Source organism: Echinops telfairi, unplaced genomic scaffold (assembly GCF_000313985.2).
Source record: "Echinops telfairi isolate 266 unplaced genomic scaffold, ASM31398v2 ScPeMD7_7467;HRSCAF=8505_1, whole genome shotgun sequence".
NCBI lineage: Eukaryota > Metazoa > Chordata > Mammalia > Afrosoricida > Tenrecidae > Echinops > Echinops telfairi.
In genome coordinates, this window is record NW_022111368.1 from 3,813,401 (window position 1) to 3,838,384 (window position 24,984).

General features: G+C 43.6%; 1 protein-coding gene across 1 annotated transcript in view; it reads right to left on the reverse strand.

The window, feature by feature from the left end:
* Window positions 1-24,984, reverse strand: part of NALF1 (NALCN channel auxiliary factor 1) — a gene marked incomplete at its 5' end in the record, with an annotated part of 791,674 nt that overhangs the window by 47,242 nt on the left and 719,448 nt on the right. The window contains one exon of the mRNA XM_013005128.3: window positions 12,223-12,394. Coding sequence (XP_012860582.2) covers window positions 12,223-12,394 — 172 coding nt within the window. The remainder of the gene's footprint in view (window positions 1-12,222; window positions 12,395-24,984) is intronic.

Consider the following 24,984-nt stretch of genomic DNA (forward strand, 5'->3'; position numbering starts at 1 on the left):
AAGGTGACCACCTAGGAACCGCTAAGGGTCAATTCTACATTGTACTACAGAGTCACTGTGAGACAGAGTGGATTTATTGGCATGGAACAGAAACAACAGTTAAAGAAGGAGATTCAGAGATCAAAAGCTGTCCAGATAGTAAAACTACTGTGTAAGACAATACTAGTCTGTATTTCCTTCCTGAATCATAGGAGTGGCATGTAAAATTAGACTGAAAAATAGTAGCATGATAGAGAAAAAAGAATCACATTCTCAAAAAGAAGGCAATCTACCTTGTGACTTATTAGGTCAGATGTTAGAAGTGAAAATTCATAGATGGTGTATTCCTGACACAAGGCTTTTGCAGACTCAGATCTAAGACACTGTAATTACTAAAGCAGGAAAACTGGACACAGCTTGCACAATAGCATTGCAAATTCATTGTGGTTCCAAAGGTCTTCACAGGGAGACAGGACATTTGCGAAAATACTTTTATTTTATATTAAATATGATCTATAATGTTAATACCCTTTCATCTTTGTTATTACTTTCTTCACATTAAGATTATCCTCCAAATCTTCTCAGCTGAGCTCTCTCATCATTCTTATAATTCCTTTCTATTATTTCCTGTCCTATAATCCTCTAAAACTTCTAAGTACATTTCATTTTCATACAAGATTGAGACATTATTCTATTCTTGTGTTAGTTTTATTCCAAAATTGCTAGATATTGTTTAGGTTTGGGAATGCATTTAAATTGTAAGTCTCATGAGGTTATATGTTTCATCACTTCCTAGGCTTTAACAAATTTAAGTCCAAGCATTTCAGGTTGTGCTGAGCCCAATGGCAATGATCTGCGTCCAGTTCCATCCTGAATCCCACATTGCGTGTGGCAGGAGGAGTGGAATGTAAGGACAAAAAAAATCTCTGAAATACAAGCATGCTGTTCTTATTTGATACTATGAATGGAGAACATTTTGTTTAAAGTGTATGTAGCCCTTGGCTCTTTGCCTGTCAGCATTTACTACCACGTTCAGACAATGGCTTGGAAGTAGAAGGCACCTGTTGACTTGGCTGGGCAACGTTCCTATTACCCCGCCTTCCTTAATTTACTATTTTTTTCTTTGGAGACCCTTGGCTGTCTCAAAAGAACAACTCCACAAATTCCTCATCTTCCTTCCTGATTCCTTCCTTCCCTCCCTCCCTCCCTCCCTCCCTCTCTCCCTTCTTTCCTGTTAGTTAATGTTATTTGCATAGCACAAACATACTGGGCATACAACTCTGTATATGTCTTCAAACACAACAAGAGTAGCACATAAAATCAAACTAGAAATGATAGCCTGATAGAACAAACTCGACCCCAAATAGATATATTCTGCAATGATGAATGGACAGATCACAAAGAAGAAAAGTCCCTACTTAATCCAATGCATCATAAAATGGGAAGGAGACAGGCAAGCACGTGGTTAAATTGCAGCCCAGTGGGTGCTACAAAAGGGGGAGCACTAGAGGTGACCCTGCTCATACACCTCTAACTTTGATTTCCAAGGGGTAAAGGGTGAAGAGATGCTGAGGGATTAACCATGGGAAGATGTGTTGGTTGAGTGTGTCAAGCAAAAGGACCTGAGTGGCTGACAAGCATTTGGACGGCTGGATCCCAAAGGGGAGCTGATAATAAATGAAGCTGGAGGAGTCAACCATGGTTAAATCAAGCCCTGCTAAGGAGCTGAAACACTCCTGTAAGACAATTAGGGCAGTAGGGGAGTGGGGCGATCAGAATCAAGAATAGATTGAAAGGCAAAATCTTCCTAATTGCACAGACGCTTTGCTTTCTGAGTGGTATGTCCATGTGCTGGTTCCCTATTGACACAGATAAACTCGCGTGTGTAGAAAATGATGTAGCAACAAAAATATTTCTTGTTGGACTTCAATGAATAACAGAGGGTTGGAAAGAGCCTTAATGGCCATCTTTTAAATACTGATTAAATGTACCATGAGACATCTATAACTGGTCAACACAGTTTCCACTCTTTGCATTTTAAAATATTGTACCATGTTTATCTAATAGCAACTGTCCAAGGAACTTTACTGTGGTCATGTAATTGCCTAATCATATAGGTGGTGTCTATTCATGTGCAGAGTCTTTGAAGACCTATTTATAAAGCTCTAGGAGATCAAGGAGCAGTGGTGAGTATGAAGGAGGTAATTAAGATGCAGGTTCTCATTGTGACGATGTCTACTCAACCGACGTCAGACATTTACTTACATGACGAGACAAAAGATGGCTATTGAACACTGTTTGGGTTTTGTAGTCATATCTTGAAAATTGGGCTTTTAAATCCAATATTTCCTATAGACATTTTGACCTTATATTCTTATGTGTACATATGACATACACATTAAAATGATCAGAAGTAACGGTCTTTCTCTTCTCTATTATGAAAAGGATGAAACTTTTTAAAACTACCTGTCCAACAAGAACTTACGGAGTAAGAAGGAGACCCCAGTCTGCCTTGGGCTTTTCTGCCTTTACAAGGAGAGACTCGCTAGAACTGGTTTTGTCCTCTGGTCACGAAGAAGGTCAAGCAACTGAAGACAAATTAATGAAGGTTGCAAGAATGCCTGCACTCATGAGTAAGGGTGTCTGGGCTGAAATCTGTATTTTCACTGTTTCCCTGAAACAGGTTGATGAGGCTTTACAGTATAAATTAGCAAAAAAAGAAAAAGGCAATATACCATATTTGGAAGTGAATGATCAATAAGTCAATAATGGCAATAAAATGGTCTTAAAGCAGACATTTTCTACTAAACAAGATTTAGCTTTGTTTGTTTCCCCCCTGGGAATTGATGCTCTTGCTTCCTTTCCTAGAGTGGACACACTTCATTTTTGAAATTGACTTCAAAGTCAAATTTGAAGCCATGCTAAAACAAACAAAGCAATCAATATTAAAGTTTCCAGCTTGAATTGCCTACAGGCTTCAACAATAAGGTACTTGAATCGTATGCATGTATATAAATTATATTCATATAAATATAGCTGTAAATAAACATACCCATACATTATATAAAATAATCATATATAAAAGAGTTAATTATATATATGTGTATGCCCACATACACATTTGGATACTATCCCCAAAGCACAAAAAGAAAACTGAACTATGTGAAAACTGTTTCCAAAGAAAAGGTTTTAAATAGTTTTGAATAATGGCTTCATGTTGGATATAAAAACTTGAGCCTCCGAATTTTGCTAATATGAAGAGAAACACACATTGAAGATACATTGTGATATTCTTTTGGTAAGCACTAGGTATTATGATTATCTGATGAATTCTATCTTAGGACACCGACACTCCCATCTACCTTATTTAAACCCCAAAGATTGAAAAGACAGGGTTTCACAATTGAGAAAAATCGGGTCATTTAAAAAAATTTTAAATGTACCTAATACCTTCTCTCATCATGAGACACTAACCAACATTTATGTGTCTCGGTTATAAGATACAAGATAAAAGTAACTGAAAGTGACTGAGCCCAGACTCGAGGAAGGTCATTTACACTCACAGCGCTGTGAAAGCAAACCATTTTTGAAGCCTCCCTCTTTGTCTGTGCGCTAGCACATCGGGGTACATGTGAACATAAAATCCAATGAACTTGCGAGCCAATCTATCTGAAAATGATAGCCCTCTAAGCATAACAGTTTCCAGAGAAAATTGCACAAACTCTGGACACAACAAGAGCAGGACAAGTTGTCCTTTCTGCATTTAAGCAGAAAAGTGGTCTCTGTTGCAAAATACATGCACTTTTTCTTTTTAGTGTGAGCTATGCTGTTTTACAAGAAGGACCTGTTTGTTGAACTATGGAAAATTGCACAGGGCAGATTGCGAGCTGAACCCCTCTTCTACCTTATCCACGAACGAGCTTTCCCTCTCTTTGTTACAAGAGAATGAAATGTTTGCCTACATGCTTGACATCCTGGATGGTCTGACGGTAGGAGAAACATGTAGTCATTGAAACATGAAACTAATAGCCAGTAAATGTGGATCTATTCCTACTTCTGAAATAATTGATTCCTTTTGGAGGTGAGACAATAGGCATGACTACTTAGGGCTGTGTAATCAAAGAAATGGAAAAACTCACACTGCCTTCCAGTTAATTCCATCTCTGTAGGACAGTGGTGGGTCCTTTGGATTTCTGAACTGTCGATCTGTATGAGAGCAGAAAGCCCCATCTTTCTCAGGCGGAGCAGCTGGGATTCTAACCGCTGACCTGTTAGCAGCTCAATGCAGCATAACCCACCAAGCCACTGGGGCTTGATTAGTCTGGAGGAATTTGTCATTCAAATTTACTCTAAAATTGCCTGACTCTGTAGCCATTGGAGATAATCTTCAATTTTCAAAATGGCGCCTTGTCTGGCATCGCTACAAAGATGGGACACATGCTTCCAAGTAAACCAGACTCACAGTGCTTGAGTCGCTGCTGACTCAAAGTGATCCTATAGGACAGGGTAGGGCGGCCCTTGTGTATTTCCAAGACTGTTACTCTTTCTGAGTAGAAACGACATCTTTTTCCCCCTGCACAGTTAATGAATTCAAATGACTGATCTTGAGATTTGCAGTCCAATTTCTAACGCCCTGTAGCACCAGGAATTCATGGTTAGCAAAAATCTTTTAAATGCAGACAAAGTAGGCACATGCCTTTATTAACTAGATTTTCACTTGCTGTGGAACATTCGTCTTGGCCCAAAGTTATCCTTGAAAGACCGAAATTCCAGAATTAACTTCTTCCAATGACTTAATGCCTTGCCTGCTCAAACTATAAACAAAACAAACAAAAAACTGTCGTGGATTGGATTCCAACTCATAACAACCTTACACGTGGAGAACAGAGTAGAACTGTCCCCGTGGCTCCAGGGACCATAACTCTTTATTGGAGTGGAAAGCCTGGTGGTTAGCAATCTGACACATCAGCCACACTGCTACCAGAGCGCCGCCTTTCCTGCGACTCGACTGTAAATCTTTCTGAGGTTCAGCGTTCATAAACAGTTCTGTAGTTCTGGAGGGGGGGCATATAATGATTTGGGCTCCATGACTGCTCTTGCTCTCGGGATGATCCCTGAATGTTTCCATCCAGTCTCCACCTGAGCACAGACTAACTCAGCTGTCTAGGAGCCTGACATCCACCGCCCTTCCCCGCTTTGTGGGTAGTCTTCGAAAGTCCTGACTTGGGTAAAGGGTACTATCCATTCCAGCTAGTTCAGAGAGGCCTGGGCATATTTGCCAGAAGCACACCTGTGTCCCAACACGGGAAGGTTAATAGGCAACTGTGGGCTGATGTCAGTGAGTCTTCCAAGGGGGCACCAGAGGATAGCTAACATGTTTTCTACGCAGCCTACCTGTAGCGCACCGTGTCAAGACTATAGGGCACCAAATACACATTGACTCCGCCGGATAGAGCCCCCTGGTGTTGCTAACCTATGTGTGCCCTGAGCTCTAGGTTGGATTGTTCTTGAGACTGATTCCATTTCTGTCCATGAAAAGCTCAGGCATACTGTTGTTGAGTATTTTCTCCCATGCTCCCGGGTCATCTTATCTCTTTCATTTCTCCTCTTAAATCAGGCAAAGCATAGAAATGAAACGCAGAAAGGTCCATGAAAGTTAGAATTTTCCCAAAGTGTGTCCAAGTCAGCAAGATGGAGATGACTTTATCCACAAGCTCTTCCCTGGTCTCTGGCAAAGGGTGGTTTCCAGTGGACTGAAGTCAGAAGCCTTCCTACCCGCAGGCCATCCTACTGCACTAGGCCCGGGATGAAACCTGCAGTCACTTTTGAAGCTGTAACACCTGACCTGTCAGCAAGCATGGTCAGACGGGGCCAGACACATGGCCTATTGAACTGGGCACTCGGCTCTCAAGAAGCCTGGGGACAATGAATTCACGAGGCTAAACACTGTTATCTCATTTTTGTAGAAGAAGGAACATAAAGCATTGCAGTCGGTATGCCTTTCCAAAATTCATAGTCACGAGAAGAATGCAGACCCCTAATTTCTACCTGATCTCACCTGACATTGTGCTCCGAAGCCAAGCTAGAGCTGTTGTGAAGGATGCCAGGAAAAACTGTCTTAATGTATTCATGATCTGAATCCACCAGTAAAGATAGGATTTTAACTAAATCTCAGAAAGTGTAGTATAGTCATGTAAGATGGGACCTCAAACATGAAGCTACTATAATATTTAATTTATGTTTCTTTTTATTTATTTGCATGTTTTTACCATTTTTTATGACTACCGGCCACTCTGCGGGAGAAAGACAAGGCTTTCTACTCCCATAAAGGGTTCCAGGGTCAGAAACCCCCAGGAGCAGCCCCTCCCCGCCCCGCCCCCTCCCCACTCCTGAAGGGTTGCCCTGAGCCATGCCCACCAGCGGTTGTTGTTTGTTTGCTGTTAGGCTGTGCTGGCTCCTTTCCCTCCCTCTCTGCCTGTGCTTCCACTATACCTGTTAGGATTTTGACATATTTTGACAATGTTCAAGCATTGTCAATGACTATTAAATAATGCTATAATTATGTGAGCACCTAGCATTCTTTGTAAAAATTAAAAGCGTGATTTTTATATTATGAAATAGATGGACACGTGAAGAAAATAGGGATATCAAAAAGCTTACAAATGCGCAAATTCGAATATATGGAGGGTGGAGGTGTTTTTTTTCTTTTTTTAAAGTAAAAGCACTCTTTTCATTTTAGAAAATATTTTTACACATCCTTTTCAACTAACTAGTACTCGCTAAACAAACCTTTTGAAAGTGCTCCTGCTTTCACAGCTGCAAACTCTCACAAATGAATTAGGAGTCGCCAGCTACCAGAATTTCCATGGTGAGGAACAGCGAGCGAGTGCTGAGGGGCCTGCCGGCCGGTGTTTCCCCCTGTTGTGCCTCCAGTCACTAGGAGCCAGGGCTGCTTGATGGCACCTCACAACAACGACTGCACACAGGTCTCTGAGCTCCTTTCTAAGTTGATCCATGTTCATATCAAAGTTCTCATGGTTGAACCCTCCGGGAAAGATGTAAAAGCTGAACCACCCAGAGGGGACCCCGCGTTCTACTGGGTTCTCCAGGTGAGCTGTGTGTCAGGGCACTGGGTCTGCCCTGGTCTGCGCTGGCTCAGTTGTCTGACCGCCGGCAGGCTGTCGGTCCCCTTGGAGGAGGGTGTCATAGCCCAGCACCGCCACGAGATGGCTCACAACCCCAGCGCACGTCACCATCCGGCCTGTCAAGGTAACTCACCGCAACTGCCCACAGTATTTTCTCAAGCGGCAGAAACATAACCTCATTCTTGTCACAGGTTAAAAAAAAATGGAATGTGGAATTTACATATCATTCTCAAAATATGTTTTATCTCCAGTGTCAGTGACACTGCGGTGGACCGACTTTTACTTCCTTTTCCCACGGATAATTTCTCTAGGAAAAATATAGCACCCAATCTAGGCGATTTTATTTATCAAGCAAATGGTGATTTTCATAATGTTTGTTACTCTCGCACCACAGACCATGATACTCTGCTCTTCCTGTTTCTTTCACTGGGGTTCCTTGTAGGCAATCAAGGATTTCTCTAAGGGAGTCCCCAATAAGGAGAGGAAGTGTGGAAAAGGGAACTCCCGTAATTATCACCGTGATGGGCTGACACAGAGGGGTCCAAGGACAAAGTCTCCTTCCCTTCCATGAACGGGGGCGGACCACACACACGGTGCAAACCCAGCTGCTACTAACAGCACCACGTGGGTAACTTGTACCTCAGGATGCCTAATATTAAATAACAGGTTTCACCTTGACTGATGGCACTTCAGAAGTTCTTTCTGATGAATTCTTCAAACGCTCGTCGTCCGGGAACATGCCAGAACGATTCTTTCACTGAGAATCCAGAGACGTCTCAGGTAAGGAACGTGCCCTGCCTCTGTCTCTGACAACAGCCGAGAGCAGAATGAACCACGCAAGGGCACAGCCTTCCAGACATCTGCATCTGCAGCCGGAGACCATTTGGTCAGGACCTGCGCTACTGCCCTTTAATCAAAGACAGTGTGCGGCAGTGCATGTGCGGTTTCAGATTTCACTTTTGGTTTCGACTCTTGTCTGACTGGCTGGCTGCAGAGGTCGGGCAGGCATGAAACATGGTAGATGATCAGAAAACATGAATTGTAAACATTCTAATCAAGTCATGCTTGCATCCTATGGAAATGATGCACTGATCGCTGAATTGGAAAACGGATACCATGATTATAAATGATACCTGATTATTTAGAGCAGCGGTTCTCAACCTGTGGGTGGTGACCGCTTTGGGGGTCGACCGACCCTTTCACAGGGGTTGCCTGATTCATAACAGTAGCAAAATGACAGGTATGAAGTAGCAACAAAAATAATGTTATGGTTGGGGGGCGGTGGTCACCACAACATGAGGAACTGTATTAAAGGGTCTCGGCATTAGGAAGGTTGAGAACCACTGATTAGAAGGATTTACCACCACCACCACCACCACCACCACCACCACCACTCTGTTTTGAACCTTCCAAATGACTCACCAATTCAAAGGACCAACATTCACTTTTGGGGGGCTTATAGGAACCACAAGTACCACTCTATGCCTAAGAAATGTTATGGGAGGAAGAACCGGGGTCCTATAATGTTCTATCCCCCCAGGAGAGTCTTCACCGCAGTGCTGGCTTGTCACTAAAGAGAGGCACCTTGAACAGAACGGAGCTGCACTTGGCAGCAGTGGCTCAGGATGCTTTGCAGTAATCTGCTTACTGAATACTTTCAGCGGCTGACACAAGTGTGTAGATAATTTTCACTAGCATCTTAGAGGAGCTTTCTCAACACCTCTCCCACCCATGCTCCCCCAAAAAAGAGGGAAAAAGAAACTAAATGCAATGGAGTCAATTCTGACTCACAGTGACCCTACAGGACAGGGAAGCCAACACGGTAGCCCTTTGGGGGAATAGAAAGCCTCCTTTCTTTGGTGGTTTTGAACTGATGGCCTGTGGTCAGCAGCCCAACTGGCAGCCACTACATCAGCAGGGCTCCTTCGCAGAGCGCTATGGTAGCTGAACGTTGGGAATATTTTCAGATGGCAGGGCAACCGCTATGCTTATATTTGCTGAACTTGAAGAAAGCTCCATCTAAGAGGTAGCCATTTTTATTAGCATAAATAATGGAATAAACCCTGACTGAATTGAAAACAAACCAACGACATTACTGAAAGCAAGATTCAAGCTAGCCTAGTCAGTTAATTTCTTTTAACAGCAATGAATTCGGTGATTGTCAATGTACCCGATTCAACGAATAAGCCATCGAAGAGATCTACTATCACTTGTGGTCACGTAACATTGCTAGGGCCCAAGGTTATCTCTGCAGCCAACCAGGAGAGTCGAAGAAACATCCCTCAGGGTCTACTCAATTCAGTCTGGGGTTTCTTGAGCGCGCAAGCATTTCATTTGGAAACCCACGTGGAATGGCTCGGGTGAAGTCCAAGCTCATCGAAACGAGTAGTCATCTGGATGTCTGGCCACCGGCCTTTCTGGTCCCCCTCTAGGAGGCGCATTTCCCCAAGGGAAATGGCTTCAAGTTTAGGAACACACGCTTGTGACTACCTGTGTTTTCCTCAGTTCGCTGGAAGCTGGCCGACTCATTCAGCAGCATGGGTTTAAGCAGAAGGACATTGGGGTCTGCGCTCCATGGCAGCACCTTTAAACTGTGTCTCCAAATGGGGTCGGAGTTGGGGCGTCTGCGCGGGAGCCCCTCCCCCATGGGCAAACTGGTGTCATTCGCATCACTGGCAAGGTATCTCCCTGAGGCAAGCAATAGCCAAGCCCTTGAGGGACAATTGCGACCCAAGGTGGGAACTGATTGCTGCTCATCATGAAGATGAGAATTCAAAGACGGTTGGGTCACATGTTAGCAAAGAAGATTGATCTGAAAGTTAGTATTCTTTTCATCGAGCAATTGAATGGAACTTCAGAGTCAAAGACTGGCAGAAATCATGCTCCACAACTGTGAGCGGCTCACCAGGCAAAGGAGCCGGAACGTGAACTCAGAGTAGTGAGGAACACTAGCGCCGTGGCCAAGGAGCAGCTGGCTGATCCTGGAAGACTTCTAATGAAGAAAGCGGTTTGCTCTGGACCAGTTGATGCACCCCTCTTTCCTTACTTGTAACCGCAGAAGCGTTATTTTTACAAATAATGATTGAAAATGAAGTAAAAATAAGATGGGCTCTCTGCCCATCCTCTGCAGAAAGAGATCAAACCCCATCTTTGTCATTCTGATGGCCTTGCAAGAACCTTAAGTAAGAAGACATCGATTCAAACCTCTACTCCAGATTCACATACCTCCTAAAGGATCAGAAAATTCGGGGTGGGGGTAGAAAAGAAACAGTCCCTCCTTCATCAGGGGTGGGGTCGTTTCAACTCTGGAAATCTGACAAAAGCTGCTGACTTTTCACAAGAAAACCGAAAAAAAAAAAAATGACGTGCAGGTAAAGGCACAGGCACTTTTAGACAAAAGTCTCCCACGTCACTCAAATCCTGGACCCCTCATTGGCTCCAATGGACACCTCCTTTATTCAGAGCTCCAGGTAAAGGCCAAGAGCACTTAATAGCCTTTCGTGAATTTTGGCTAGTATTAAAAGGAAAACACATTGGTGTCTTTCTGTCCTTCCTTCCTTGGCTCCCCTTGGCCTCTCTCTCTCTCTTTTCCTCCCTTTCTCTTTTCTCCTCCATCTCTCTCCAGAGAAGAGGGGCCACCTCAAAAAAGAGCTGAGCATCCAATCAGTTGGAGAAACTGAAAACGATTGGGAAATCGCTTTCCATCGTCTAGCTCACATGCATCTTTACAATGGCAACAGCTCATTGACCAGCCACTCGGTTTCTTATCTGGAATCCCCGAGAGCAACCCTACACAGAGGGTATTGCTTTCCCCATGTCTCTCGGGGGACCGAGTGGCTATGAAGTCATGAATCCACGCTAAAAGGAGCAGTAAGGGCTACCTCTGCTAACTTGCAGTTGGATGGCCTTCCTCAAAATTTGGACAGCATAAGAAAGAATCAGTTCTAGGGGAGGAGGGAGGGAGGGGGAAAACTTGAGTAGGCTGTTTTGAAATGGTTGATCATCTAGAGCTAGGAGTGCAAATCAACAGGGCAGGCAGCGAGGCATGTGTGATTGATGGGTAGTTATGTCAATATGCAACTTGGGGATAGTTGGATACATTTTCAGGTGGATCATCGAATTAAGTTGATTTTAGAGGGGGGCTTCATGAAATGTAATTCAAAAAAATAGGTCTTTAATGTTTCTAAATTTGGGTTATTTGTACTATAATACTCGTACCAGTCTACAGTTTGTATGGTTTTCTGTTTTACATAAGTCCATGCAACTTAAAAGTGAACCATCTGAACCATCTTGATGTTAAGGGTTGGACACGTTTTTTTGCAAAAAGAGAATGTAGAACCGTGGCCCTGATTTGTACACGTGGCTGGGGGTAAAGAGGCTTGTTCTTGTTGCCTACGCTTCACTTGTGAATCAGATTGCTCTGGTCCTTTGCATCTTACTCTGTCTGAAACTGGACATACTGATACATATCCAGAAACGACAGGAAGCTATTGGTCTTGTGCCGGGCCTGAATCATTTGCTCAAAGAAGTCAATAAACATGGTTAACCGGAAATAAAATCAGTGTATTCCCCCTGTTCCTACATAACGTTAATACACAGAAGCAAGCGACTTGGGCACACATGCGTGGAAGCTGGCGATCATTTGTTTTTGAGATGGCGCGCCCTGGGATTCTCAGAAACCAAACCTGGCGATAGGAACGCGAAGGAGAAATATCGCTTCCCAGGCCTTATCCCATCCTTTGTTCTGACGTGATGCGGAGGTCGTCCAGACAGACCGCGTGCCCCTCCCTCCCACCCCCCAAGTCAAGTTGAAGTCGGTCGAAAGACCACTACTCTTCTGTCCTCAGAATTAAGCTTGTACGTGAGTTTGCGTGGGTGTCACAGCTGACCTAGAAAGAACGGGTCATGCAATGGAAACGCCTCCACATCCACGTAGGAGCGCTCTCTGCTCCTCTTACTGGAAGCGGGGAAACCTCCAGGCTCTATCTTCCAGGGTAGGACCTGTGGGAGGAAAGGCCAAGGCAAGCAAGCCACCCAGCCGCGAGCAGCACAGCACACGCGAGACGGGCTGCCGGCCGGCAGACGGCCCTGACTGTACCTGTGCAGATGAAACTGGAGAGTCCTCCGTAGATGACTTCGTCATTGTCGGGCAATATAAATGGACACCTTGTCTGAACCTCCAAACAGTATTGCTTGCAAGGGATGGTCTTTCTGCAGTTCAACTGCGTGACTTCAAAGTACTGGGAACAGAGCCAGGCTTTGTAGACAACCTGAAAGAAGAGAAGAGTCAAACATACGGAGGGATGGCACCGGTTCTCTGTCTGCTGGAAGGGCGCAGGGGCTGGGAGGAGCTTGCTGGGTTTCCCGTGCGCTAGGAGAACACTCGCATTTTGGAAAAGCCTTTCACACTAAGCCGCAAGCGCCAACACGGTAGCAGCGAATGTCTTTGTCAATAGGAGCAAAGGCCTGATTCGTTTGAGCCCTTCCTGAATCCAAGATATATGTTGGCTTTTGGTTTGAGGCTTATTTGGAAAATAATATTAGTAATAGTGGATTGGGGCAGGACCTGCAGTCCTGCTTCCTTACCCAACCCCAACCCCCTCCAAATCTAGTGATGCGATTTGACTGTACTGCAGTGGTTCTCAACCTTGCTAAGGCTGCCACCCTTTCATACAATTCCTCATGTGGTGACCCCCCAACCATAACATTATTTTCGTTACTACTTCATAACTGCCATTTTGCTACTGTTATAAATCTGGAGATCCCTGGGAAAGGGTCTTTCCAACCCCCAAAGGGGTCGCGAGGTTCAGAACCGCTGCTCTAGTGATTTAGTGCAGTGTGCCCTGCAAGGTCAGCTGGCTTATCCGTCCTGTTTCCTTTGCCTTGGTCAGACCTGCTATACTTGCAGCGGACACTAGAGGGTGCTGACTCCTTTAGAAAGACGACCCCACAGGCAGCCAGGAAACTGCCCACTAGTTAGTACTTGAACTTCAAGAGGCACATAACAAGCAGAAATAGCCATTGATTTTAATGACTCACATAAATGAATTAAAATCGCATTGTCCCAAAGCCCAGGGACACCCAACCTAGATGAGCGGCGATATTCGGAGTGGTGGTGAGAAGGAGGAGGAGGAAGAGGAGCAGGAGGAGGAGCAGGAGGAGTGAGACGCTCCTCAACACCACCACATTGACCTTCAGAGGCCGAGTGTCGCAAATCAATTATTGGTTATCTATTTACAGGTGTCCCCGGCTTAACACAGATTGCAGTAATTCTTAATAATATGAGGTCCAACCCAGCGTCCTCTTGTCCACTCCTACTGGAGGGTTTCTGAGACTAAATCTTCATGGGCTCAGACAGCCTCATTTTTCGCCCACCGAGAAGCGGCCGAGTTCGAACTGCTGGCCTTGTGGTAACCATTCCAAAGCTTACCACAGCGGCCCCACACAGGCCAGCACCACCAGGGCTCCGAATGCTCACGGTGGATGCTTATGTGTACTGCTCCCAACCACACAAGACAGAAAGGGAGCACACTTATAAAGAGCGTGACAATTACAATTCTTTTTAAAACTTTAAAAAAGTTATTAAACATATATCTGAACCTACATTCAATGGAGTAGTCAGAAAGGAACAATATGTAAGTCAGGGACTACCTTTATTTAATTTTTTTTAAAACATGAATGGACTATTGCATCAGTCAATGCACTATTTTTATGCCTATTTTGGGGGGATGGATAGCAAAATGAACTTTTATGATAAAACGCAGCACGCAGAATTCAGATAAAACAATGGCCAAAGAACTTGTCCATCCAGTATGGTGCTGTCGGCTGTCAGAGAGCAGGTTCTGACTCAGAACGACTTCCACCTACTTGATGCTGCTGCTTTCATCTGTCTGATTCTAGGACTAATACGATTCACCCAAACCTCTCCCCTCACTGCCCACCCCCCTTGATTACACTCCTTGTGGAAACGTGAATGCGCTGTAATTTCAGGTCCAGTCAACCACCATCGAGTTGGTGAGGACGCGCGCGTGGCAGCCCGTGTGCGTCCGAGTCGACCTGTGGTCCATAGTGCTTTCAGGGGATGGTTTTCAGAAAGCAGCCAGGCCTTTCTTCCAAAGAATCTTTGGATGGGCTCAAGCCTCCACCATTGCAGTTGGAGGCCAGGGGAGCAGTCAAGCGTGCACACCCTTTGCATGGTCTCGGGAACACGTGCATAAACATCTGCTGTGGGTGTCTAGAGCTCTGGTCATGCTGTCAGGTAAGCACTGGATGGCTTGCCAGAAGGTCACCTGTGCGCCTAGTGTCTATTGCTTACCACAAGGTCACTTGTGTGCCTAGTGTCAGCCAGGTGAGAGAGCAGAACAGCCCCACAGGGTGGAGTGGGCTTCACAATGACTGGATCAGATCACCAGCTCTTTCCTGCAACAGAGTCTCTGCTGGGTTTGAACTTCAGACCTCTCAGCTGCCCAGAATGAAACCACTGTGCCACTCAAAAGTACTCCCTACCGTGGGGTCGATTCCAACTCATAGGTGTCAGGTTCTAACTGTCCTGTGTGTTTCCAAGACTGTAACTCTTTCCGGAGTAGAGAGCCACATCTTTGTCCCACAGAACCCCTGGTTGGGTTGACATGGACACCTTGAGGTTAGCAGCCCGACTTAGGACCACTAATTTCACACGAGGAGGTCATAGCAATTGATACTAATGGCAAGGGTCATGCCTAGTGTTTAACAAGTGCATGCCATGTTCTAGGCAAGTTATATACGCCAGTCCCCATCTAACTGTCACCACACACTTAGACGGTAACAGCACTCCCACTCTGCCACAATTACAGTATTTGGAACACAGACCTATGAGTATTCAGAAGCCCGTGATCTTTAAAATCATCTACGTTTACTCTGTAAACTTGTAAGGAGAACGGATAGGGAAGAGATGCAATCGGAAGGGGGGTTTCTGACTCACCTAAAATCATAACTGAATCGCAGGCCTCTGACTGGTCCAAGTTCATTTGGTAAGATGACATTGGTATTTATTTATAATTAACTATTAGTCACACCAAAATGCCATTCTTTGATTAAAGGTAACTAACTGGAGTGAGACAGAGTGACTGTGAAACCCAGTTATCATTTTTCGATAGTCAATGTGGTTTTATTTTCCAAATTATTAAAAACACAATCACCATCTAGCTTCTTAAGGAAAATATGCATATACTTATGATCATGACACCGCCTTTGAGTGGACTAAACAACCTGAAACACACTTCCCTAGAAAAACCTTACCATGGCTGAAACAAAGCTGAAGGTTTCAAACGTTCAAGTACGAGGTGGAGCAAGAGTGTGTGGGCGGGTCTGTTTCAGAAGAAGGACAAGGAAATGTTCTCCCAAGGGGGAGAGGGGAGCTACAGATAGTTTTCGAAACACCATTTCTATTAGAGCACTAGGACACAGCATTTACACGATGCGATGGAGTTGTATACACTGATGGATGCAAATTTCCTGTAAGAAATTGCACATTCTTTATCTTTCTACGATTCTAAGGGACAGCGCTCCCTGTTTTCTCTAAGAAAGTGTGCTTCCACGATTCCAGACAATTTCACCTGCTTTTTTAATGGCTGGATTGTGTTCACCATTCCCATCCCCATTTCCTTTGGTGCAATTATTAAAATCAAAATGGCTTCCCAAAGTCATCCACACCTGGACCTAATAGCTCTTAAGAAACGATCTTGGATGTATGGATTGTGATAAGAGTTGTATGAGCTCCTGATAAAATAATTTTTTTTAAAGAAAGAAACGATCTCTCCTCACTGATGGACAATGAGCTGTCCCATATTGAAGTTTCTCTTTTTTTTGCTCTGGAAAATGTCTCATTGTGAATATTTTTGCCACAATTGAAAATAATAATAATTACACTAATCACAATGAGTGCAAGGAAGAAGAAACGATTCTAAAATGGATGGTGATAATGATTGTACAACTCTTCCTGATATGAGGGAAACGTGGAATTGGATGCAGTTTCTTATACACTCAGTTCCACTCAGTTTCCTCGCTCCACTCAGTTTCCTTGGCCCCAATGGATGGAAGATTCCTTTTGACTCTGGTTTTCTAAACCCGGCTTCAGCTGTCTTTGATTCTCAGATTTCCCGACTCAAACATTCCTGAGAGACCAAAGCAGTCCGAGAGATGTCCCACGCTCCGGGGAAGAGAGGGCTCGCCATTCACAGAGCCACACAGCATTCTGGGGCTTTCATGGGGCTGGACGGGCCTCCCAGGACAGATTTCTTGGCAGCCTCGAATTGTGATGCTCCGTAACCCCCAGTCTGCTGAGTCCGCAACGAACAGACCTAACTCGAGTCATAAGCATTGCCTAAACTGGTACTTCTAGGGATGACATCAGTCGGAAAGCAATGAGGGAAAACCCCTACTCAGGACGCAAACTCACTGCCAGCAAGTGGCCTCTGCCTCACGGGGCCCTACAAGGACAGAGTAGAGCTGCCCTGTGGCTTTCCAAGCTTGCCCTTCTTCACTGGAGTCGAATGTCTCAGCTTTCTGGAAATGCTGATCTTGGTGTCAGCACCCCTGTGTCACCCCCCGACCCCACCGGACTCCTAAAACGGCACAGGCAGACAAAAGTAAGCAGGGCAGGAGAGGTGTTTTATGGTTACTTAAAAATTATGACTGAAAAACATTTTTTACATAACTAAAGAACGTATTTCCCCTGGAAAGAGGCATGTTTGTGAACCCAGTGTTCAGGAGGGGTCAGACCTGTGTACGGCATGCTTGCCAAAGTATCCTGAAGTAGACAAATGAAGGTCTGCAGAGGAAGTAAGAAAAGTCTTCTCTACTGAGATAGTTGAAATGTATTGTGCCAACCTGGCAGATAAACACATGTGGGGTTAATTGAAGGGTGGTGAGCCTCGCCTTTCTAGTTTTCAGGTCTGTTGCTTCCTGATGATCAGACCAGGGTGCAGCTGCCTTAGCCAGTTCCCTGCTTCAGCTAGAAAGGCTCACTTCCTGCAAGACATCCCGAGGAGAAGCTGCATGGACCTACCCCGATGCAGCTCTGGGTGCTGGAGCAGCCGGGTGGAGACCCCTGCCAGCGCTGAGATGCTTACACGTTCACAGATTCGGCTTTCTTCCTGCAGTTGGCATCATAGTGTGTGTTTTGTGAGATGGAGGAGGACTTTGTGGATTGGTGCCAGACCTATGGGTTAATGTTGGACTTGTGGGCTTGGGCAGCACTGGGTTGGGATGTGTTCTTGATGTGCACTTACCCTTTCTATAAAACTCTCTCTTATACATATGAGTTTCTGTGGATTTGTCTCTCTTATGTACCCAGACTAACACATCTACTCCTGAAAAGATTACTGAAAAGATAAATACGAGGTTCGTAAACATTTTAAAACGGTGTGGTGTAGAGAACACAGGAACCTCAGGGTCTGTGTGAAGACGAGAGGGACGGGGCAGGAGCTCCGGTTGCACAGTGGTGAAGCACGTAACTGCTGCTTCTGGAAAGGCTGATGATTCAACCCCATCGAGAGGAGGAAGCAAGGAAAAGACCTGGTGATCAAGCCGCTCCCAGAAAGAGCATCGCCTAGCAACCCCCATAGGGCAGTCACAGGGTGTTGCTTTGACTCAGAATTGTCTCAAAGGCCCACAAGAAGAAAAACTAGGGCATCTATTGCTCTCAAAATTTGAGGTGACTTTGCGGTGCTGATCGTAGACAACACTGCCTCTCACTGCCACCATGTCAATCCTGATCCCAAGGCACGGAGTGGAAGCGCCCTGTGGGTGTCCAAGCCCTGTGGGTGTCCAAGACTGCAAATCGCCATGGAAGAGGAAGGCCTCTCTTTCCTCTGTCGTGGCTCGGGGTTTCGAACTGCTGATGTTGCAGTTAGCAGCCCCATGCCTCACCACTATATCACCAGGCTCCTGTTATGCTGACCATAGCAGCATTTCTCTGTATGAATCAGAGGAAAAAGACAGAAAATAGATAGGTCAGCATGGTATGATATGAAGAATAGTTTTATTCCCAGAAGCGGTGTAAAGAAATAAAATGGGCTTCTTGAGAACTACTGAGTTTTCTATAATTGAGAACATTCAAATAAAGTTTAAATGACTTTGCCGAAATGTTGTGAGAAAAATTTCCATCAAAAGGATCTAAGAGACTTCCCAACTCATTTCTGCAAGTGTTTGAAGGAAGGGTGTGGAGAAAGGTAAATGTTTTATGGCGGAACAAATCTATAGTAACAGAGTGATTAAATTTTTAGAGTGCTAAAGGATTTTAAAATAAAAGCAAGGAGTGAAAATTGAATATATTTGTCTTATTTTATGATATTAGAATAGTAGAAAGGAGAGAAATCTTTATTATAGTGCTATAACCTAATGTTGAGATATTAAATAAATCATGTTTTAGATGTTACCAAATCATATGAATAATTATGTGATGGTAAATAAAAATAGCTACCCTACACATTTCATTAAGAACTTTCATCTTTTTTATGTGTACAAGTACTTATATTTATGACATAATTGTGGCAATGATGGACATTTCTTATAATCTATTCATCTACACATTCTTACTCCCATGAAGGCCTCTTGGAAATAACAATTGATTATACAAAAACTGGAGAATCTGTTGGTGACATTGATCAGGCATCTAACTGCTAACTGTAAGGTTATCATTTCAAAACCAACAGCTACTTCTTGGGAAAAAGCTGTGTCTATCTGATCCTATAGGGATTTTCAGACCCAGAAACCCAAGACAAGGTCACTCTGAGTCAGAATCAACTAATTGCTGGTGAGTATTTCATATATAAAAATGTGGCTTGACAGCTGCCAAAGACAAAAATTTGCTGTATACAGAAATTTGGCTTGACAAGACAGTAAATTTCAAGTTACAACCTTGAAATTGTCTGTTGCAAAAGAACAGTCTAAGTCATAAAATGGCGTAAATGGAACTGTTACTTTCACTTAATGTGGCAGTTACATAATCGCCTGTCAAGTTGTGCAAAGGAGTGGAGTCTAGGTGGTCAATCAGGTAATAGCCAGTGAGGCCTCTGTGTGGGCATGGCCTTCTCCTGAAGATTCTGGGAACTCCTATCTTCCTCCCTGGAGGTGGGGCACACACTCTCTCTGCTTGACATTTCTGTCAAGCAGACAGGACAAGCCACATGGAGCCATGCTGATGGCAGCCGGAGCCCTGGAACTGGAGAAGCCACGTGGAGACCCACGCCAGCGTTGAGATGCTTCTACCGCCATTGTATCCACAAGACTTTCCACCCACTGGACTGTGATCTTCCTGTGTTTGGCATCATTGCATCTGTTGCATGAGTCCAAATAATTTTTAGACTGGTATCAGACATAGGGGCTAATTTCGGACTTAGGGACTTGATCTGGACTGGGCTGGGATTTCTTTTTAATATACAATTACTCTTTGATATAAAGCTGTCTCTTGCACACACATGAGTATCCCTGGAGTTGTTTCTCTTGTCAACCTAGACTAACACATTTAATATTTAGATAATATTTTTTTTCTTTTTCCCCCTAAAGCCTTTGAACTTTAAAAATGTTTTCTTCATAGTTCTCCTGAGATGATTTGAGAAACATTATACCAATAAGAAAATTGAGGTACCCAGATATTATAGAGAAAATGAACGGCAATCAGGTTTCTTAGCGTGTTGCTGTTAGGAGCTGGGCACATACTCAGAGCCATAACGTTGTGCACAACAGACGGATAACCTGCTGGGGCCTGCGCCACCCTCATAACTGCTGCTGCATGTGAGCTCCCTCTTGCAGCTAGTGTCAATCTATGTTCCTGAGGATGCTCTTCTCTTTCAGCGATGCTCTGTTTTCCCCAGCATGTTGCCCTTTCCTGGACCTGTGTGATAAACGGTCAAAGTACTTGAAGCAAGTTCTGGCTATCTTTGCTTGTAAGCATTCTGGGTGTGCTTTTTCCAAAGCAAGTCTTTATTTTTCTTCTGGAAATTCACTTAATATCCTTTGCCAATAGCACAACTCAGAGGCATCAATTCTTTTGGGGTGTTTCTTAATCATTGTCCAGTTTTTCATGCATATGAGATGATTGGAAATACCATGATTGGAATCAGGCATGTGTTATTCCTCCTAGTGGCATATTTACTTGTTAATAACTTAAAAGATATCATGCAGGAGATTTGCCAAAGCAATTTGTTGTTTGGCTTATTGATTGCTGGCTGTTGATTGTGGATCCAAGTAAAATGAAACTTAAAATTTTCAATATTTTAAATTTTATCATGTGGCTTATTGACCCAGTAATGAAGATTCTTAGTTTCTTTAGGTTGAAGTGTATGTGCTTCAAATTCTCTTCACTTTCAGCAAATACGGTGATTACACAGCATGTTTTGTTGTTGTTGTTTTGAGTCTTCTTCTAATTTTGAGGATGCTCAGTTCTTCATCTAGTCCAGTTTCTCTAACTATTTGCTCTGCACTGAGACTGAGTAAGTATAGTGAAAAGATACAACCCTGATAGAGAGCTTCCATAAGTTTAAACCATGTAGTAAATCTTTTTTTCTGGTCAAAGAACTGCCTCTTGGTCTATGTACAGGTGCTACATGAGCACAATTAAGTGTTATGGAGTAGCCTTTCTAGTCAATGGTATCCATAGTTTGTTATGATCCACATAGTCAAATGCCTTTGTATTCTTAATAAAACATAGTTGAACAGCATTTGGGCATTTTCTTCTTTCAACCAAGATCCCTTTGACATCTGCAATGATATCCCTCTTTCCACAACCTTCTCTGAATTGAGCTTGAATTTCTGACAGTTCTTTCTTATGGACTGCTGCAACTGTTTTGAGTTATCTTCAGTGCGTTTTTACTTGCAAGTGATATGAATGATATTGTTAACTATTTCCTGCATGCTCTTGAACCACCTTTCTTTGCCATAGAAATGTAAATTTCTTCCAGTTGGTTGGACAGATAGGTGTTTTCTAAATTTCTTGCCATAAAAAATCGAACATTTCCAGTATTGCCTCTGATTGGTGGACTCTCTTCATTGGTCTTCCATCAATAGTGAAGCCTTAGTTTTTTGGCCAATGCCTTCAGTGCAGGTTGTTTTTAACAACTAGATTAGTGTGCATTCCACTTCAGAGCACTCCCAAAGGGAAGTCTATACAAAATGGAGCCTAGTGTCTATCCCATTGGAGGACTTAGAAAGGGATACAGTAGGAAAAGTTCTGAACCTATAGACTCACAAAGCCAATGAGCCCCAGAAACAAAGTGTTTTAGGGACCGTCCCGACAAGCATTTTAATTTTAAAGTAGTGGTTGGAGTGTGGACAGAGCATAGTTGATAGCAATAAAAGGTGGAAGTCTAGAACCTGAATTCCTGGACATGAAGATCTTGATTATTTTAAATAATAAGTTTGCTAACTGATTTGGCCTACTGCTGCCTTTTCAGGAAAAAAAAAGTACACACACACACACACACACACACACACACACTCAGCAGTCTCCTGAAAAATAAAATGTTTGCCCAGAATAAAGTGTAGGTATTTACTTTTTTAGCCCTCCTGGATCACCCTCGTGCCCACTGTGGGGAACACTGGTAGTACTTGTAGCAGAACCAGAGAAGAAAGGCTGGCAGTCGACATCTGCACAGCGTGCAGCCAGGAAACCCCATTGAGCTGTTTTACTGTCACACAGGCTACCAGAAGTCAGCATCCACTGGACCTATGGCTAGGGGCCATTATTTTGAGCATTGTTTTTTCCAAAATGAGTGATATCACTCCAGTGGGGTGGCAAATACTGGAACCATCCATGGTTGGGGGGATTTACTGCAAAAGAAGAAACCTAGGCTTGATCCAGGATTAAGAGTTATCTCACAAAAGATTTCATTGCTCGGAGGAGGGAGACACTGCTTTTTTTTTTTTCCTGAAAAGGAGCCAGTAGGCCAAATGCCTTTGGGAACCTATGCTTTGGGTTAATAGTGTAGCACCAACCCAGATGCACTACATATTTTGAAAGGTATCCAATAAACATTATTCATTCCAAACATCTTCAGGGTTTTTGGTTTTTTTTTTTGCAAGTCACTTTGTTTCAGAAGCATACTTTTGAAAATTCCATGGTAATTTCTGCAAAACGGACAATAATAGTCATTTCTTACTTGCCTGGGGCGGGGGTGGGGTGGGGTCGAGGAGACTTCCCCATCTCTTCTCAACATGCACCTCCCCATTTTGCATGCCTAAGATCAGAAGACATGATCTACCGCAACCAAGGAAGGGTGACGGCACAAGCTCATTTCTACACTCCTCGTGAAGGTTACTTTGGAAGCAACAAGCCCTCCTTAGTTCTCAGATGGGCTTCGATGGCAATCCGTTGCATTGAAATGCTCAGGGGAATTCCTCCGTCCATATCTCTGGGCAGAGATGTTAAGTGTGCACCTCTGGAAAACAATGATTTATGTGGACACATGATGAGCCGGAAATAGGTGTCACTGTCATTTTGCTAATTAGTATTTCCGTTAAAGTGGTATGCAGTGCAATCTGGGTTAACAGTATTGTCATTATAAATGATTGTCAGCATATTCCTCTGTCAGGTTCCTACTATGTCTCTTGATTCTGGAGATTCAACTGGACCTACAGCTGTAACACATGAGATGATCTTGGAGAGAATCCCTTATAAAATGCCCACGGCTGGTAATTTTTCAATAGATGTCCAGATTCTCAAAGTGTTAAGCATGATTGATTCCCCCAAATATCTTTTTTATATATTTTTAAAATCTACCTAAATATTTACAAGCAGGCTTTGAAAGACATTAGGTGTAAATTACATGGTCTCCAGACAATTATAAAGGATTTCTTGCTTTGATCTAGCTGCGATAGAAACATGTGTGTTTAAAATCAGCTGCATCTAGTTGGTTCCAATTCATCTCGTATACCAGTGTGTGTTTAGAAACTAGCGACGAGAAGTCCTCTCACCTACTCTCTTTTGTAAAGCATAGAATAGCCAGGCAGCAGTTAGAATTACAGTGCAAATTAGTTTAGCCTGCTGAAAAACAAGTGTCAGAGTGGCTATTTTTTTTTCCCAGAAAAATCTAAGTTATTGAAAATCACTGTCACCTTTATATTAACATTTTTTCCTCCACATATTGGTGAATATCTCCATTGTACATTTGTAACATTTGCTGATATATTTGATTAGATGTTTTTGTACAAGCTCTAATGTTTAGTGGCCTGGGTTTTGAGTGTGTGTGGGTGAAATAATTGGTGATGTAAGCCTTAGTTTGCTATAGCAACCGCTCCAGGCTAATGTACCTTGATGTGTAAAGCAGATAGTCACAATTAGGAAGTAGCCACAACAACAGACTTGCGCCATAAAGGATCACGAAGATGGCACAGAATGAGGCACCGTTTTGTTCTGTGGCGCATAAGATCATATGCATTGGAAATCGAGTGGATGTCAATAACAACGATGATTTTGACATTCCTAGTATCTGAGTAGTTTCTTTTATCTTTATCTGTGTCACTGCCTGATTAAAACATGTTGCACCTGGAAACTGGAGACTATGATATGTTCTGAGTGACAAACCCACCAGCCAAAAATCACTGCACAAGAATGAGCTGGGTCACCTGCACAAGAATAGGTAAGATGGACACTTAAAATCCAGACTTGGGGATAAAATTAATAAGATTCTACTCCCTACAATATATAGACACTTTCCACAATTAACAACAAAAAAAAGACAGATTACCCAATCAAAACCTGGGCCAAGGACATAAGCAGAAACTTCACAGAGCAAGATATTTCAATGGCACAATGGTTCTGTGCTGGGTTGCCAACGCTGCTGGAGAAAGATGGGTCTTTCCACTCCTGTAACGAGTTAACAGTCTTGGAAACCCATGGGGGTGTACGACCCTACCCTACAGGTTGCTGTGAGTCAGAACTGGCTCGATGGCAGTGAGTTTTTGTAAACCTCTCACATCCCATTGTGCACGCATACAACAAAATACGACTTATTGATAAAGAAACAAAGTTTCAACATATCATATGAAATAGATTAACTATTGATCAAAATAAGTCAATTGGACACAAAACATCATGTATGCTCTCCCTTTTGTGAAGTGACAGGAATAGATTAATGCACAGAAACTATTCTTTAATCATTACCAAGGGCCAGGCTGAGGGGAAGGGTGAAGTGTGGCAAGTATCTTTCCAGTGCAGAGAAATGGACAATGGGCATGAAAGCACACAATATGGGTGAAGTTGTATGTAGGCATATATGGGCAAATGCAAGGCTATGTATGGTTTTGCAACAAGGGGCCACAGATGTTGACAGTAATGAGACATAATCAATAATCCCATGTGTACGCCCCAGAAAAATTCACTTCAGAGGACAGCACTGAAATTACAGCTCAGGAAGAGGGACTTGTCTGATCAGAGCACACAGGAGCCAATGAGGAGGAAAGGGGATAAAATAAAAGGAGTGAAGCACATCCAGGCTCACCAAGTCTTGAGGACAATATTTCTGCACAGAGCAGTAATGCACACAGACAACCACAGGGGCGGCCTCACCAGAGGACACAGCATTCCTCATTGACCCATAGCACCATTGGGGACAACACTAGAGACACACTCCAGGAATTATGCCCACCCCGAGCTCACTACACTGAAGCCAGCCACTGGGGGCATGCAGCAGAACAGCAGGGGGAGCAGGACAATGAAGTTCCCAGGGAGAGATGTGGGGCCAGGGCATGGCACCCCACCAGACTCAACTGGAAAGCACTCATGAAGGACAACAAATAGACCCTGAACTATTTATAGGGTTTTTGTTGTTGTTGTAGTAGCTATTGTTTTACTTTCTATTGTTGCTTCATTGTACTCAGTCTT